At 43.6% G+C, this 18443-nt stretch overlaps 1 protein-coding gene across 1 annotated transcript in view; it reads right to left on the bottom strand.

Moving 5' to 3' along the window:
- The window catches only part of ARRDC2 (arrestin domain containing 2), a 132306-nt gene extending 125063 nt beyond the window's left edge, over positions 1-7243 (bottom strand). Inside the window, exon 1 of the mRNA XM_063455488.1 lies at positions 6682-7243. Coding sequence (XP_063311558.1) covers positions 6682-6940 — 259 coding nt within the window. The 5' untranslated portion in view covers positions 6941-7243. The remainder of the gene's footprint in view (positions 1-6681) is intronic.
- Between the last annotated feature and the right edge of the window lie 11200 nt (positions 7244-18443).

Consider the following 18443-nt stretch of genomic DNA (forward strand, 5'->3'; position numbering starts at 1 on the left):
GGCCGGATGCTTCCAGACAAATGGCAGGTCCTAAATGCCACTGGAAAGGGATGACTTCCCCTGCAACCAGAGTTAAAGGCAAAGCTCCGGTCAAGCGCTCTAAAAGAATCGAAAGACTGGGAGGGAACCCCTCCCCCCCGTCCACTCCTTGGATGAGGACTCCTACCCATCACCATCATTGGCAGTGGTGGATGAATGGCAAGCGGATAGATCCACCTCAGAAGAAGATGACTGTCAGGACTTACGTGGCCGAGCCACCACCCATTTCTGGTCCACAGGCTGCAGGTCCTATCCGCAGTCCTCATTCTTCCCAACTTCCTCGTCAAGACCCTCATTTCATTGAGGCTCGAACAGAGCGAGAGGCACTAGAGGATGAGGCCGGGATCTGCTTCTATTAGCACTGTTACTGCAGGCATGTTGTCCCTCTTTTTTCAGACCATGGAATTTCATACGTGGCCTGCTCAGACATCCCGCCCACCTCCACTACACACAAAGGAATAAATACTTTCCCTCTTCGACAAAGGGGCTGTCCAATCCACTCCGGACGGAGGTGGATTTTTCAGCAACATCTTCGTGGTCAAGAAAAAGATGGGAGATTATCGACCAGTCATCAACCTTCATGAACTCAATGGCTATGTGGTCTACCGGCACTTCTACATGGAAGGTATCCACCCACTTTTGGCCAATGACTGATTCACCGGACTCGACTTCAAAGACGCCTATCGCACCAGAGAGTCAACGATTTCTACAGTTCGTTTGGAGGTGAAGGGCTTGCCAGTTCACGTGTCTGCCGTTCGGCCTTCGCTCCATTGTGCTTCATGAAGCTACTGAAGCCGGTCATAGCACACTTTATAGCAAAGGGCATTTGTTGCCTTATTTACCTGGACGATTTGCTGATCTTCTGCGACAAAGTGTCCAGACTGCACTCTCAGACGAACTTTGTCACTCATTTTCTAGAGTCCTTGGGATTCATGGTGAACAGACAAAAGTTGACACACGTTTCGTCTCAAACCGTTTAATTCCTCGGTTTTGAGACAGCCTCTGTGAAATGTGACCTACGCTCACCAACTTCGAAGTTTACCTCAATTCAGAAGGTACTACGCAAGATGCTACGCAAAGATTTAATTCTGCTGCGTCTCCTCGCCCGCATAGTTGGCCTCCACTCCTCATCGATTCAAGCAATCTTTCCAGTCCCCCACACTACCTGGCCATGCAACGGTTGAAGGCGATTTACCTACCAGCAGGTCACTCATACGATCATTGGATACCCCTGTCAGAGGAGGTGCAGTCAGAACTCCGATGGTGATTACTACACATGCAAGCCTGGAATGGCAAGGCGATATTTGGCCCCTCTCCAGACTTCGTGGTAGAATCAGATGCCAGCTTCTAGGGCTTATGTGCTCACTGCTCAAACCACTCCACGGGGGCCCCTGGTTGGATGAGGAAACAAGATTACACATAAACTGCCTGGAATGGATAGCCGGATTATTCGCCATCCACAGTCTTGCCAAGGGTCTCTCGTACTTCGCATGGACAATATTTCGGCAGTAGAAAAAAAAATCAGTACAATAAATCAATCTCGTCTCTGGGGTGTGGATTTAGTTCTACATTTCCTGCGGGAATGGCCAGACAATGTGAATGTATCCCTACGACAACTATCAGCTAAACTGACCTTTTTGTTGGGTCTCATTTCTTTCTGTCGTGTCTTAGACGTCTGTGCTTTTGACATAGACTGTTTTTCCTTCTCGACGGACGCCGTCACTTTTCCTATTTCGCGATGTACTAAATCGGACTCTAATTCAGTTTTCTATCCATTTTTCTGGGCGCCTCTGCAACTATGCGTCGTGGATGCTCTTTTATAATACGTAGAGATTACTTCTTCGCTATGTGCTACTCCTTCAGAACAACTTCTAAATTCCTACGTTAAACCCCACAAACCGGTTACGACCATGACTTTGGCTAGGTGGATTTGCTGGTTGTTGTCCATGGCTGGGCAGAACCTTGTTTCGGTGCCTACTCTGTCTGTGGTGCGGCTGCATTGCAGGCGTGTCTCTCTCGAACATTATGAGATGTGCAGATTGGACACCAGAGCATACTTTCTGTGATTTTTACTTTACTTCTCACACTTCTTTCACTAAAGCCTCCTGTCAAGTGATAAAATTGTAGATTATGCTAACGTATAATCTTAATTTTAGGAATGACAGGAGACACATATTTTCCCACCCTGTTATGCTTCCCACCCTGGGTCTTTATTTCTCGCACTATTCTTATTGTCAAATACTAGTTGTCAATTATGGTTAAGATATATAGTTACATTAGAAATAACAGTTTAGTTAGGTGAATTGTTCTAGTTATATAGATTTAAGTTAAGTAATTATTTATGTCATTTGACTGTATTATAATAGTTATTAATTTACTGTGGAAATCTTGTCACTTCAGATGCCTTTCACTTTTTTTTGTTTCTTTTCAGTGTAAACAACTTCTTCACATGGCTGGATCTATTTCCGTTGTGTTTCCGGTCATCTATTTTTGAGGTCTGGATGTTGTTTTTGTTCTAGACTGTTTATTTATTGGTCTGCTACAAAGAAAGAGGAAGTGCTCAGGCTTGCAGGGCCTTTTATACAGTTGGATACTTGTTTCTGATTGGTTGTTTCTGTTATGACCTGCTGCTGGATTTTACAGTAAAGAGAGTTATGAAAAAATATGAAGCCCCCTGTCATTACTAAAATTAAGATTATAGGTACACTACGTTAGCATAAGCTACATTTTTTGTTGACAATTCCATAAAGTTCACCCCCTTACAAAACTTTAGTTCTCCTGCCACCTTTGGATTTCCTTTCTGGCACAATTGAGGTCCCGTGCAGTAAATCAATCATTGTTGCAGGAATCTATCATCCTCCTAGCTCCCCAGTGCATTCCCTTTCTGACATAGCCGATCTCCTTAGTGAAACCATAGCTCAAAACCAAAAAAGTGAACTGTTGGTCTGTGGAGATTTTAATATTGATTGGCTGAATCCTAAAAATAATAGTTCTTGCTCGCTGTTTAAGACAAACGCAATCAATCTCCTCCTTAACTTGCATAAACATACCCTGCTGGATTGGATTCTCTCCACTTCTCCTGATAGAATCCAGGAGGCAGGTGTTCTCCTTAACAGTTTCAGTGACCACTACTTTGTGTATTGCATGCGCAATACAAAAAGGCTACTAAATCCTCTCTCAAGGTGAAAATCACCAGGTCCTTCAAACATGTTTTAATCTTGAATACTTTCTAAATGACATCAAGAACCCCCCATGGCACAGATTAAATCTAATCCCAGATCTTGACTGTGCAGTTGAATTCTTTTAGTCCGAACTCCTACACGTTTGGAATTTGCATGCCCCGCTGCGTGATGTGAGAGTAAAAGGGGCAAATATGAATTGGATTACTTCATTCAAATGTTCCAGTTTCAGGATTCAATGTGGTCAAAGGTCAAGTGTACTGGCTCTATGAACAATCACTGTGCATATAGACAATGGTGAAATATATACAAAACAAACAAAATTGGCCAAGGCCCAATATTTCAGTAAAAAAACTGAACAATAAAATTTCAAGCCCTAGAACCATTTAGAAAATATGAAAATAAGTTACAAACTCCCCCAATCCACTCCCAACCCTTCACTGTCATAGTGGACAACCAAACCCTGCAACTCCCCTTAGATGTAGCAAATGCCCTTGACGATGATTTTTTCGGATGCTCCACCACCCTGATTGCCAAGCTAATAAATTACACACATCCGGAAACTACAAATATGGATCAAGCCCCACTAAATTTGCAAACACCCAATATAGAGAAGTTCAATTTTAGACATGTAACTATTAGTGTCATTAAGAAACACCTTAATAATCTAAAAATTAAAAATCAGTCTGGACCTGATCAAATCCCAGAAATGCAGTTGAAGCTCAGTGAGCCAGCAATTGCTAAACCTGTCACTAATTAACAAATCCTTGGTGTCTGGATATATACCCAAACTTGGAAGACTGCAAGAGTAGTAAATATCCATAAAAGTGGTGACACTACTTTGGTTTCTAACTATCGCCCAATATTATTGTTCCCTGTATTGTCAAAAATCTTGGAAAAATGTGTGCATACGCAACTATGCGAGTATTACCAACAATCAAAATATTTGACTATGAATCACTCAACTACAACCGCCCTCTTAAAAGTTGATGACATCCAAACTGGAATGGAACAAGGAGAGCTAACTGGAGCCATTTTCCTTGATTTTGCAAAGGGCCTTTGACACCTTAGACCATGACATTCTACTGCAAAAAAAAAAACTATTCACATTATTTATAAATGATCTGCCTAAGGTCTGCAAACCCTCAAATGTACACATGTACACAGATGACACTATGCAAGCAAACCCGATCTACCGCAACTTGAGACTGTGCTCCAAGACCAGTCCTCAGAGGTAGAAAAGTGGATCACAAAAAACAATTTGTTCCACTGACAAAACTGTAACAATGATCTTTGGAGCAGTACCTAAATTACAAGATTCCCAAGTATGCATCAAAAAAAAAAAATCAAACAACACACTGACTGCAGTTCCTTCTTACAAATATTTGGGTATGCTGTTACACCCCAATCTATCTTTTCACCTTCACAAAGAAACTTCATCAAAACTTTAGCTAAAACTAGGTGCCCTGTACAGAAACAAATCCTACCTTAGCCCCATAGTAAAGTAAAAGATTGTACAGAAAATGTTGATGCCAATTATTGATTATGGGGATGTAGTATATGCACCTGCAACGCAAACCCACCTTAATAAACGTACTACTCTGTATAACTCGTTCTGCCACTTAGAGCTACAATGTAATTGCATGACCCACCTTTGTGACATGCTGAAGAACTAAACTGGCTGTCGCTGGTATATATTGTATATTAATGGTTGTGACCCTTTCTAAAGTCTATGTAGCCCTTACCTCGATTTCCAGGGATCTAAAAATGTGGTTAGAAAGTTTGGAGGAAAATATTAGAGACAGCAAGAGCAGACCCTTTATCATTGACAGCTTACAAGATATTCAGCTGACGTTGGATTTTATTCTGGAAGCCTTGGTTGACACTGTCAAGACCCTAGCCAGAAAAATGTCACTCACTCTTTCAGCCCGGAGTGCTCTTTGGCTCAGTTCATGGTCCGCAGATGCCTCTAAGAACAGTCTCTGCTCCCTCCGTTTTTAGGAGGACATGCTTTTCGGATGAAATGCATCAAATGAGCAGCAGAGTACAGGAAGGTGTCTCTGACACAAGATTGTAGGCCCAGGAGATCCTTTTGAGCCAAGATATCCTCAGACTACCCTTCCATTCGGAAAATACAGCTTACAGACCAGGAAGAGAATATGCAAGATCTCTTGTAGAAGGGAACAGAGGAGGAAAATCTAGAGGTTCTTCATCTTCCAAGAACACCAGAACATCAGGTCGGGCTTTTCTCCCAGCCTGGTGGAGTAGGGGCACGCCTGCTTCTATTCCAAAGGACATGGAAGGAATTGGTAAAGGACAAATGTGTTCTAGATATCATATAAAGATGATACCTACTAGAATTCTGCAGAACCCCATCACGTTGGAGTGTACAAGTGTCACTATAGCCAGGGGACAAAAAAAAAAAAAAAAGACACTGTACAGAAATCCATTTAATTCCTTAGAAAACAAGGGGGTCATTGTAAAAGTCCCAAATGCAGAAAGAACACATGGATTCCACACCAAAAAGGCCTCAATGGACTTATAAACGAACACAAGTTCAAAATGGAATCTCTACAGGGTTTTCCCCAGACAATGCTTGATGTCTATATATTAACAAGACACTTATTTCCATGTTCCTAAACATCAAAAAGGTATTTTCAGATTTGCAGTAGAGGAAGGACATTTCCAGTTCAGAACCCTTCCTTTTGGTCTCAGCATGGCACCTTATTGCGCTTAGTGCTGCAATGTAAAACAGAGAAAAAGCACTTCCTGGCTTCCAATTGACTTTTGGTCCGGTAACTGACGCTGTCCTCATTCTCTACATCGAAATCCAGTAATATATAATATATTACACACACACACACACAACCTTCAGCACTCCAGATGTTGTGGACTACATCTCTCATAATGCTCTTAAAGCTATAAGGTAGGCAAAGCATCAGGAGTGCCTTAGGTTGCCTGCCTATGAGTAAGAGTAAACCTTTAAAATGTACAATTCCCTGGTGACCGGTGAACTCCACTTACATTGCACAGAAGGTGTAGAGAATAAACCGGTTTTCTATTGAATTATTCTATTATAATATTAAATCACTCTGCTTACTATTATATTATTCATAACAGTGTATTCACTAAACTGTTAAACTGGAGGTGAACCGAAACACAAATGTAAAAAAAAAAAAAAAAAAAAAAAAAAAAAAAATCATTCTAAACAGTAGCCAAGCTTGTTTAGAAAATAACTCCCTCATAATTAGAAGGTATGAGCATCTGTCAAACACCTGACAGAGGAAAGACAAAAAAACACTCACGCACAACTGGCATAAAAACATTGAATTGAAACTCAGCTGCAAATGAATAAGTTACACAATTCTAAACATATAAGCTATTAAAACAGTAACAAATAAGAGATCGTAAGACATATATCGTGTGTGCATGTATTGGCTATGTAAAGCATAGACACGCTTACCTCTAATCAAGGACTGTCGCTTTCTCAGATATGGCTCATAAGCAGTAAAATCACTATAAACTGTATTCATGCCAACGCTTCGGCTCTCGAGCCAGTGCACCGTAGCCAAGCCTCTAGCACAGACCTCTAGCCCTGTAACCCTCAGATCCCTGCACAGCTCCAGGACTACTTGCCCTGACACCAGCTCACCAGCACTGTAAACTCCATGAACACTGGAAGTCAGATCCAAACTGAAGTCGGTTATTTTACTTAAGTGCATGGTTTCTAGTTACAAGCAAAACAGGCGGAGTATGATTCTAAATTGAATGATCTATTAGATCTGCTCTGCTGGGCCAGGTCTGTATCGGCAGCGCTTCTAACAAGAAGATACACTGAAACTTCCTACCGATGAATCCAGGGTGAATGCACAGAAGTCTGATCAGGGTCTGCAACAGGCCAGGTTAACAATGGTTTTAGGTAGTACTTGAATTTAAATATCCTGTGAGCTGTTTCTGTTTTAGTTGCAGATCCTTACAGCTATTACACGACTTATCTATGATTAGCACACGTTGTTTGCAACTGACATAAGGGAAATTTAAGTCCCAACACCTCCCAAAATAGGGAGGGTCCTTCCTCATACACCCCTTCCACCCCTCTTATTGGCCGACGTGTGGATTTGCTTATAAACTGGAAGAGCAGAGGCAAATGTCACAGAATGCATCCCTGTTTCCCTTCTCTGTGTTGAGAACACAAGGCAAAAAAAAAAAAATGTTTCCATACTAAAGATAACTCTTTGTATTTGTGTATTGCAATGTATATTCATTCTGAGTGAAAAAATCTCTCTGAAAAAGTTCCCCAAAACTCTATGAGGGAAGTATGACAATTGCAGTTGTGGCAGACAGGATGTGACAAGCAGCAGCGACACGTACAGAATTCAGTAAAATAGTTTACTGAATAAACTTTGCATTAAAAAAATTAAAAAACAAAATGTCACAACCTGAAAGGGAAGAGTAATTGGGCCTTGGTATTACTAGTGAGGAAGTGTAAGTAACAGTAAAATGAGTCGCAATTTCTTTACAAATTACAGTATTTATTATTAAACAAAACATCTCGTTAATAACCTTTTCTGTTATAATTTCAGGGCTCGAGTCCTGCAGGAACGCGTGGGAACGGCGTTCCTGCACTTTTTTTAGTGCAGGAACGCCGTTCCCGTTTATGGTCCTGCAGGCACTCAGGGAGCGGCACAAAATGCCGCCCCCAAATGCCCCCCGTGTTCCCCCTGTCATGGGGGGGCCCAAGAGGTGGCCTAATGGCCACCTGAAGGACCCCCCCCCCCGGCCGGCTCTTGTCTCTCTCTGTCAGACGCGGCGAGGGAGCTGTGTCCTCTCTGCTCCCTCTCGCCGCGCCGTTTGCTGATGCTGGGAGCCGAAATATGACGTAATTTCCGGCTCCCGGCATCAGCAGACAGCCCGCGCGGCGAAAGGGAGCAGAGAGGACACAGCTCCCTCGCCGCGTCTGACAGAGAGAGACAAGAGCCGGCCGCACTGAAGCCCCACTGGACCCCAGGGACAGGTCCACGACAGCTCTCCAGGTAGGGAGGCTGGGTGGACATTTTTAAATTTAAAACAAAATATACAAATTATTTGTGTGTGTGTGTGTGTGTGTGTGTGTATGTGTCTGTGAGTGTATGTGTGTGTGTCTGTGAGTGTATGTGTGTGTGTCTGTGAGTGTATGTGTGTATGTCTGTGAGTGTGTGTGTATGTGTCTGTGAGTATATGTGTCTGTGTCTGGTAGTGTGTGTGTGTGTGTGTGTCTGTGAGTGTATGTGTGTGTGTCTGTGAGTGTATGTGTGTGTGTCCAGGGCTCGAGTCCTGCAGGAACGCATGGGAACGGCGTTACTGCACTTTTTCCAAAGCAGGAACGCCGTTCCCGTTCCCAGTCCTGCAGGACCTGCCCTGCTACACTGTGTGCCCTCTCCAGCTCTAACACTCGCGAGACCCGCGGCTGTCAGAGCGTTGCCACGGGTTACCATGGCAACGCTCCGCACAGGCGAGTCTCGCGAGAGTTAGAGCTGGAGAGGGAACACAGTGTGTGATGGCCCCTGTGTGCAGCGGCTGCCTCCCCCACTGGACCACCAGGCGATCTCCCCCCTCCCTGACAAGGTAAGAAGCAGGGAGGGGGGAATAAAAAGAAAATGTAGACACATAAAGTTTAAAAAAAAAAATGCTTCTCGCCTATCACCCAGCACACACACACACACACACACACATCATCATCCAGCACACACACACACACATCATCATCCAGCACACACATCATCATCCAGCACACACACACACACACATCATCATCCAGCACACACACACACACACACACATCATCATCCAGCACACACACACACACACACACACACATCATCATCCAGCACACACACACACACCTCATCCAGCACACACACACACACACACATCATCCAGCACACACATCATCCAACACACACACACATACCATCCAGCACACACACACCCACACACCTTCCAGCACACACACACACACACATAATCCAACACACACACACATAATCCAGCACACACACACCATCCAGCACACACACACAATCCAACACACACACATCATCCAGCACACACACTTCATCCAGCACACACACACTGTATTCATTATACACAATCTGCACTAATTATAAACACACTACATTCATTATACACACTCTGCACTCATTACAAACACACTACATTGACATTCACTATACACACTCTGCACTCGCTACAAACACACTACATTCATTATACACACTCTGCACTCACTACAAACACACTACATTCACTATACACACTGCACTCACTACACACACTGAATTCACTATACACACTCTGCACTCAATACAAATACACTGCATTCATTATACACACTCTGCACTCACTACAAACACACCACATTCATTATACACACTCTGCACTCACTACAAACACACCACATTCATTATACACACTCTGCACTCACTACAAACACACTACATTCACTATACACACTTGGCACTCACTACAAACACACTACATTCACTATACACACTTGGCACTCACTACAAACACACTACATTCATTATAGACACTCTGCACTCCCTACAAACACACTGCATTCATTATACACACACTGCACTCAAAACAAACACACTACAGTCATTATACACACTCTGCACTCACTACAAACTCACTACACACACTGAATTCACTATACACACTCTGCACTCACTACAAACACACTACATTCATTATACACACTCTGCACTGCACTATATGCATAGGAGTGTAAAAACATTTTTTTGAAGGGGGAGGGGCGGGAATCTTGGGTGAGTTCCCACACTTTTTTCCCCAGGACTTGACCCCTGTATAATTTCATTATAGTTTCTATACATTCAAAGATGAATTTATCTTCAACATTTCTGTAGGCAAATTCAAGATTAAATATAAATAATGAAATACTGATATTTCTTTATTTTTCGTTAATCACTTGTTACATAGTCTACAAATCTGCGAATGTTCAATGTGATATAATATGTTTTGAAAATAAAGATGTTTCAGTATTTGCCCAAACTATTTTGAACGTTGGTGCAATGTGAGTTTTTAAGAAGACATTGTTGCCACCATAACCACTTATCTTATTGAGATGGGATATTGTGGAAATATAGGGGGAACTTTATAAAAGTGTTGGAGCGGAGCTACCTGTACCCCTGGCTGGGTACCTCCGCCAAGGACCGCTTCCTAGCTGGAAAAGGGAACAAACCGCAGCACTTCTGCCCACAGTCGCCGTGGCTTGACTGGGGCCCTGAAACCGCTCTCTCCTGGAGACGAATGGGAAACTCGCTCTAGCAACCCCCAGGCACTGGATGTAACTCAGTCTTTGGAGCTCTAGTCCTTACAAGGACTTTCCCAGTGTAATCCTCCACACTGGAACAGTGATTAAAGATTAGCCCTTTCCCCTCCCAGTAACCAGACAACACCATAGGCGTGCGCACGGGGTGTGCCGTGTGTGCCTGGGCATACCCTAATCCCCGCGGCACGCCTATGTATTGAGACCGGCAGTGGAGATCTCAGGATCTCCCCTGTCTGCTCATGCAGAGCCGGCGCTATCCGAGCGCCGGCTCTGCTCTAAGCCTCCCTCACCACGACCCATAGACAGGGAGGAAGGCAGGAGAGGACACAGGGAGCTCTTGCCAGCAGCTCCGCTGCGTTCCTCTCGCGAGATCTGAGCATTCCCGCAGGCTAGAGTTCACTTTCCACTGGACCACCAGGGAAGGCAGCAGCAGAAATGATCCCCCCTTCCAGGCATAATGTATGAAGGGAGGGGGGATATTAAGCAATCTGCCCCTCCTCCACTGGACCACCAGGGAAGGCAGCAGCAGCAAGGTCCCCCCTCCCTACATAAGGTAAGAAGGGAGAGGGGATATTTACTAGACGGCCCCCACACAATACACACAATCCCCCAAACATACAGCACACACACACAGCACCCACATACAGCACACAAACAGCACCCCCCCCACACACAGCACCCTCACACATACAGAACACACACAGCACCCTTACACACACACTAACAGCACTCTTACACATACACACTAACAGCACCCTCACACATGCACACTAACAGCACCCTCACACACACACATCACCCTTACACACACACAGCACCCTTACACACACACACAGCACCCTTACACACACATACAGCGCCCTTACACACACATACAGCGCCCTTACACACACACACAGCGCCCTCACACACAGCGCCCTTACACACACAGTGCCCTTACACACGTAGCGCCCTTACACACACACAGCGCCCCTTACACACACAGCGCTCCTTACACACACACAGCACCCTTACACACACAGCGCTCCTTACACACACAGCACCCTTACACACACATCGCCCTCACATACACATCGCCCTCACAGACACATCGCCCTCACAGACACAGTGCCTACACACACACAGCGCCTACACACACACACAGCACTATGTGTGTATATATATATATATATAAGGTTGCTCAGCAACCTGACGCCGAGCAGGTGTCATCACGTTTGGTCACATGTCCCACCAGTGCACTTCCGGGTTCGGATGGGTGTGGGATCGTTTTTCACTCACGATTGGTAAGTTATTAACTTTTATGTCTATATATATTTACACTGTATACATGTAGCAGTACTTACCCTCTCCAGGGGCCGGCCGGGGTCCTCTCTTCTCGCCGCGCGCGGTCCTGCTCCTGCACGAGCCGCACGCGGCTCATCCAACGACGAGATCAGTCGGGCGGGCAGTGACCGCGAGAAGCTGTCACGTGTCCCGCCTGACACTAAGAGCGCGCCGCGCATCTCGGGCGCGCTCTTAAAGGGACAGTGGGAGACAAAATTAGAATCAGTCTCCCATTGGCCCCTGTCATGCCACGTTCCCCATACACTCACGTTTTGGGGGCGTGGATATGACAGGGGTCAATCAAAGTGAACATTAGGGTATTTATACTCACCTGTTTCCTTTGCACCTTGCCCTATCGTGGTTTCTGTCCAGTTCCCTTTAGTGCTTGTATCGTTCAGTTGGTTTTTTGGTGCTTGACCTTGGCTTTGTTCCTGACTCCGCTCTCTCTTTATCCTTGCTTGTTTATCCGCTGGTTTGTCTTCTGTGTACCAGTCCTCGGCTTGTTCTACTTTACGCTGTCTCTCCGTTCCCTTGACCTCGGCTTGTTCTGGACTCTGTCTTTTCTTTTACTCGTCTAGTCCGGCCATTCTAAGGTCCGGTAAGACGAATCCTGGTTTCTTGTCTCTTGACTGTCTGGACTATTCCTGCGTGTTGGGGTATATTACCGTGACAATACACTAACTTGTTGATCTTGAAAAAGACCCTTGCATGGGTCGAAACGTCGATCGGGACAAAAGCACATAGAATGCAATAAAAACCACTATTTGAAAAACATAAGACCTCAGAGTGCTCCTACTTTTCAATGTTTATATATATATATATATATATATATATATATAATATATATATATACACGGCATGTGTGTTTGTGCTTTAGGGTGCACACCCGTATACAATAGGCTGCGCACGCCTATGGACAAGCTGAAATACGTTGGGAGTACAAGCTGAAATACGTTTAATGGCAGTCACAACTGGCCTTATATGCGTGTCCCCGTGAGAGTAAACCACAGTAGAAACAAATACACAATTACATTGGCTCTCAGGTCCAGGACACTCCCATACAAAATTAGATAATCCCTCCTCTGTGCCTGGGAGATAATTGGATCAGGAACTGTACTAATCTAATCCAATTATCTACAAACACAGAAAAAAACATACTTTTCCCAAACACCCCAAAAGTACCCTAAAATACATAAAAAAAAACCATAGCCCTGATCTGAATGACCAACATCTCCAAAAATCAACCAGAACAGTTCAGGGGTTCAGGAATTTCCTGGAAGTCATTTGTCTGACCGACCACAAGCATGGTCCCAAGCTAAAAACAGTTCCAGAGAATCAGGGCTTGCGGTCTGTCTAGTTCGGTACTACCAAACATAGTCAATAGTCTTACCCCGGAGCTTATTCCCCTTGTTCGTGGGAACATTTCCCCTGAACAGTGTCTTTCTAAGTGTTGTCGAACCGAACGCAGGCGATCATGGAAGACCAAACACCGTTGCCTGCATTCATGCGAACAAGATGGCCGCCACCTCTTGGTCGGCCATAGCAATAGCGGCCACCCAGATGAACACTTAGAACACTCAGGTGGAAATTGTTACAAAGTAGCAATTAGGCTTAACAAGCTCCAGGGTGGTCTCCGATTCGTGCGGCTGTTCAGTTCCTGAACCATATAGTCCAAATACATGAACGGAGTCTTTTATATCACATTTTACAAGGTCCATAGTCTGTGGGCAGGAGGCTGGAAAGCAGACTCCTCCAGAAACTCGTGGCAAACTCACTTGAAAAGGGGTGTTCATTTCTAAAAAGTTTTTCTAAAATACTGTGATGAATTCCCTTTGGTCTGGTCGTTCGCCATGAGCTCCTGGAGTAGCCTGCTGGCCAGCCTCCTGCTCCAAGACTATGGGTCATGGAACCGGCTCATAACAAGACTTGGTTTGTGGGATTTATTTGTTCTGTCTGGGAACCGAAACAACTCACGAACTGCAGACCACCTCTGTACTTGTTAACCCCTGTTAACCTCTCCTGACACTTTTATCATTGTGGGTTCTAATTGTGCTGCTGGGAGGCCACCATGCACGAACACGTGGGAACTGTGTCGGTGGCCATCTTGTTCGCGAGAATGCAAGCAGCGATGTTTGGGCGTCGATCGCATGGAACTCAAATCGGACACTAAAACTCCCGAACACCGCTGAACTTATACGAACGCCTGCTTCTTCCCCACACATAATAACAAATGAAACAAGGTAGGCACACTCCAATGGTACATATAAGCTAGCCCCAAATTGAACTCTATGATAGTAGGAAGTAGGGTGCTTATTACATGAGGCTCTATCCCCAAAAGCCCAAATACATGTAACTACAAATTGAGTAAGGAGCACTACCATAAATCTTTATATACAAAAGAAAATCTTTATTCAATGGGTACACACTAATAATATATCTCATTACATGAAAAACCAAGATATAAAGTCATATCATGTTATAAAGCTACAGCCAGAACAATTCTGGATATATATAAACGCCAAATGTGCAGTGTGTGAAAAGAAGAAAATGTCAGTATCATAGATAGAAAAAAATGAGATACCAATATAATTAAACCCTACAAATACAAATACATATAAAAAAAATAATAAGCATACCAGACCTAGTGAGAAGCAGGGACAGAGTCAATCACCAAAACACCCCCAACATTTCGCCAAAAATGCCTTTATAAAGGGAGCCTGTATCACAAATTCGATACATCACAGGCAGAGGTAATAAATAAAAGGAACCATCTAAATGCGGTCCCTATGGGGGAAGAGGCAAACAATAAACATCGTCCTGTTATGTGGCAAATGTACCACATGTTTGTGACTAGTGATGTACCGAACTGTCCGCTGGCGAACAGTTCCCGGCGAAATTAGCGTGTTCGCCGCGGCGGGCGGACACATGCGCAGTTCGATCCGCCCCCTATTCGTCATCATTGGACAAACTTTGACCCTGTGCCTCTCGGTCAGCAGACACATTCCAGCCAATCAGCAGCACTCCCTCCCTTCCACACCCTCCAACCTCCCTCCCAGCATCCATTTTAGATTCATTCGGAAGATGCATGCTTAGTGAGAGGAGGGAAAGTTTAGCTGGTGCTGATTAGATAGGGAAATTGATAGCTAGGCTAGGGTATTCAGTGTCCACTACAATCCTGAAGGACTCATCTGATCTCTGCTGTAAGGACAGCACCCCAAAAAGCCCTTTTTAGGGCTATAACATCAGGCTGCTTTTTTTTTTTTTTTTCCTGTGTAATGTAATTGCAGGTGCCTGCCTGCCAGCTTCTGTGTGAGGTTCACATTGGATACTGTGCCTATTTGCACAGTGCCACCACTCATATCTGTTTTAACAATAGGTTAAGCTTTACATTTAAAATAAATATTTTTTTTTCACTGTAATAGAAGAGCAGTTGCCTGCCTGCCAGCTTCTGTGTGAGGTTCACATTGGATACTGTGCCTATTTGCCCAGTGCCACCACTCATATCTGTTTTAACAATAGGTTAAGCTTTACATTTAAAATAAATATTTTTTTTCACTGTAATAGAAGAGCAGTGGCCTGCCTGCCAGCTTCTGTGTGAGGTTCACATTGGATACTGTGCCTATTTGCCCAGTGCCACCACTCATATCTGTTTTAACAATAGGTTAAGCTTTACATTTAAAATAAATATTTTTTTTTCACTGTAATAGAAGAGCAGTTAGTTGTCTGCAAGCGTCTGTTTTTCAGGCCTACTTCAGCGTGTGCTCTGCAGACCTGTGCCAGCGTGCTTTGACAGTTGCCAATCATATTTGGTGTCTCTTTAGCATGCTTTTACAACCAAAATTTTGTTTCCACTGTAATAGAAGAGCAGTTGCCTGCCTGCCAGCTTCTGTGTGAGGTTCACATTGGATACTGTGCCTATTTGCCCAGTGCCACCACTCATATCTGTTTTAACAATAGGTTAAGCTTTACATTTAAAATAAATAATTTTTTTTCACTGTAATAGAAGAGCAGTTAGTTGTCTGCAAGCGTCTGTGTTTCAGGCCTACTTCAGCGTGTGCTCTGCAGATCTGTGCCAGCGTGCTTTGACAGTTGTCACTCATATCTTGTGTCTCTATAGCGTGCTTTTACAACCAAAATTTTGTTTCCACTGTAATAGAAGAGCAGTTGCCTGCCTGCCAGCTTCTGTGTGAGGTTCACATTGGATACTGTGCCTATTTGCACAGTGCCACCACTCATATCTGTTTTAACAATAGGTTAAGCTTTACATTTAAAATAAATATGTTTTTTTCACTGTAATAGAAGAGCAGTTGCCTGCCTGCCAGCTTCTGTGTGAGGTTCACATTGGATACTGTGCCTATTTGCCCAGTGCCACCACTCATATCTGTTTTAACAATAGGTTAAGCTTTACATTTAAAATAAATATTTTTTTTTCACTGTAATAGAAGAGCAGTTAGTTGTCTGCCAGCTTCTGTGTGAGGTTCACATTGGATACTGTGCCTATTTGCCCAGTGCCACCACTCATATCTGTTTTAACAATAGGTTAAGCTTTACATTTAAAATAAATATTTTTTTTCACTGTAATAGAAGAGCAGTGGCCTGCCTGCCAGCTTCTGTGTGAGGTTCACATTGGATACTGTGCCTATTTGCCCAGTGCCACCACTCATATCTGTTTTAACAATAGGTTAAGCTTTACATTTAAAATAAATATTTTTTTTTCACTGTAATAGAAGAGCAGTTAGTTGTCTGCAAGCGTCTGTGTTTCAGGCCTACTTCAGCGTGTGCTCTGCAGACCTGTGCCAGCGTGCTTTGACAGTTGCCAATCATATTTGGTGTCTCTTTAGCGTGCTTTTACAACCAAAATTTTGTTTCCACTGTAATAGAAGAGCAGTTGCCTGCCTGCCAGCTTCTGTGTGAGGTTCACATTGGATACTGTGCCTATTTGCCCAGTGCCACCACTCATATCTGTTTTAACAATAGGTTAAGCTTTACATTTAAAATAAATATTTTTTTTCACTGTAATAGAAGAGCAGTTAGTTGTCTGCAAGCGTCTGTGTTTCAGGCCTACTTCAGCGTGTGCTCTGCAGACCTGTGCCAGCGTGCTTTGACAGTTGCCACTCATATCTTGTGTCTCTATAACGTGCTTTTACAACCAAAATTTTGTTTCCACTGTAATAGAAGAGCAGTTGCCTGCCTGCCAGCTTCTGTGTGAGGTTCACATTGGATACTGTGCCTATTTGCCCAGTGCCACAACTCATGTCTGTTTTAACAATAGGTTAAGCTTTACATTTAAAATAAATATTTTTTTTTCACTGTAATAGAAGAGCAGTTGCCTGCCTGCCTGCCAGCTTCTGTGTGAGGTTCACATTGGATACTGTTCCTATTTGGCCAGTGCCACCACTCATATCTGTTTTAACAATAGGTTAAGCTTTACATTTAAAATAAATATTTTTTTTCCACTGTAATAGAAGAGCAGTTGCATGCCTTCCAGCTTCTGTGTGAGGGTGAGGTTCACATTGGATACTGTGCCTATTTGCCCAGTGCCACCACTCATATCTGTTTTAACAATAGGTTAAGCTTTACATTTAAAATAAGATTTTTTTTTTTCACTGTAATAGAAGAGCAGTTAGTTGTCTGCAAGCGTCTGTGTTTCAGGCCTACATCAGCGTGTGCTCTGCAGACCTGTGCCAGCGTGCTTTGACAGTTGCCACTCATATCTTGTGTCTCTATATCGTGCTTTTACAACCAAAATTTTGTTTCCACTGTAATAGAAGAGCAGTTGCCTGCCTGCCAGCTTCTGTGTGAGGTTCACATTGGATACTGTGCCTATTTGCCCAGTGCCACCACTCATATCTGTTTTAACAATAGGTTAAGCTTTACATTTAAAATAAATATTTTTTTTTCACTGTAATAGAAGAGCAGTTAGTTGTCTGCAAGCGTCTGTGTTTCAGGCCTACTTCAGCGTGTGCTCTGCAGACCTGTGCCAGCGTGCTTTGACAGTTGCCACTCATATCTTGTGTCTCTATAGCGTGCCTTTACAACCAAAATTTTGTTTCCACTGTAATAGAAGAGCAGTTGCCTGCCTGCCAGCTTCTGTGTGAGGTTCACATTGGATACTGTGCCTATTTGCCCAGTGCCACCACTCATATCTGTTTTAACAATAGGTTAAGCTTTACATTTAAAATAAATATTTTTTTTTCACTGTAATAGAAGAGCAGTTAGTTGTCTGCCAGCTTCTGTGTGAGGTTCACATTGGATACTGTGCCTATTTGCCCAGTGCCACCACTCATATCTGTTTTAACAATAGGTTAAGCTTTACATTTAAAATAAATATTTTTTTTTCACTGTAATAGAAGAGCAGTTAGTTGTCTGCAAGCGTCTGTGTTTCAGTCCTACTTCAGCGTGTGCTCTGCAGACCTGTGCCAGCGTGCTTTGACAGTTGCCAATCATATTTGGTGTCTCTTTAGCGTGCTTTTACAACCAAAATTTTGTTTCCACTGTAATAGAAGAGCAGTTGCCTGCCTGCCAGCTTCTGTGTGAGGTTCACATTGGATACTGTGCCTATTTGCCCA

This window comes from Pelobates fuscus, chromosome 5, assembly GCF_036172605.1.
Source record: "Pelobates fuscus isolate aPelFus1 chromosome 5, aPelFus1.pri, whole genome shotgun sequence".
NCBI lineage: Eukaryota > Metazoa > Chordata > Amphibia > Anura > Pelobatidae > Pelobates > Pelobates fuscus.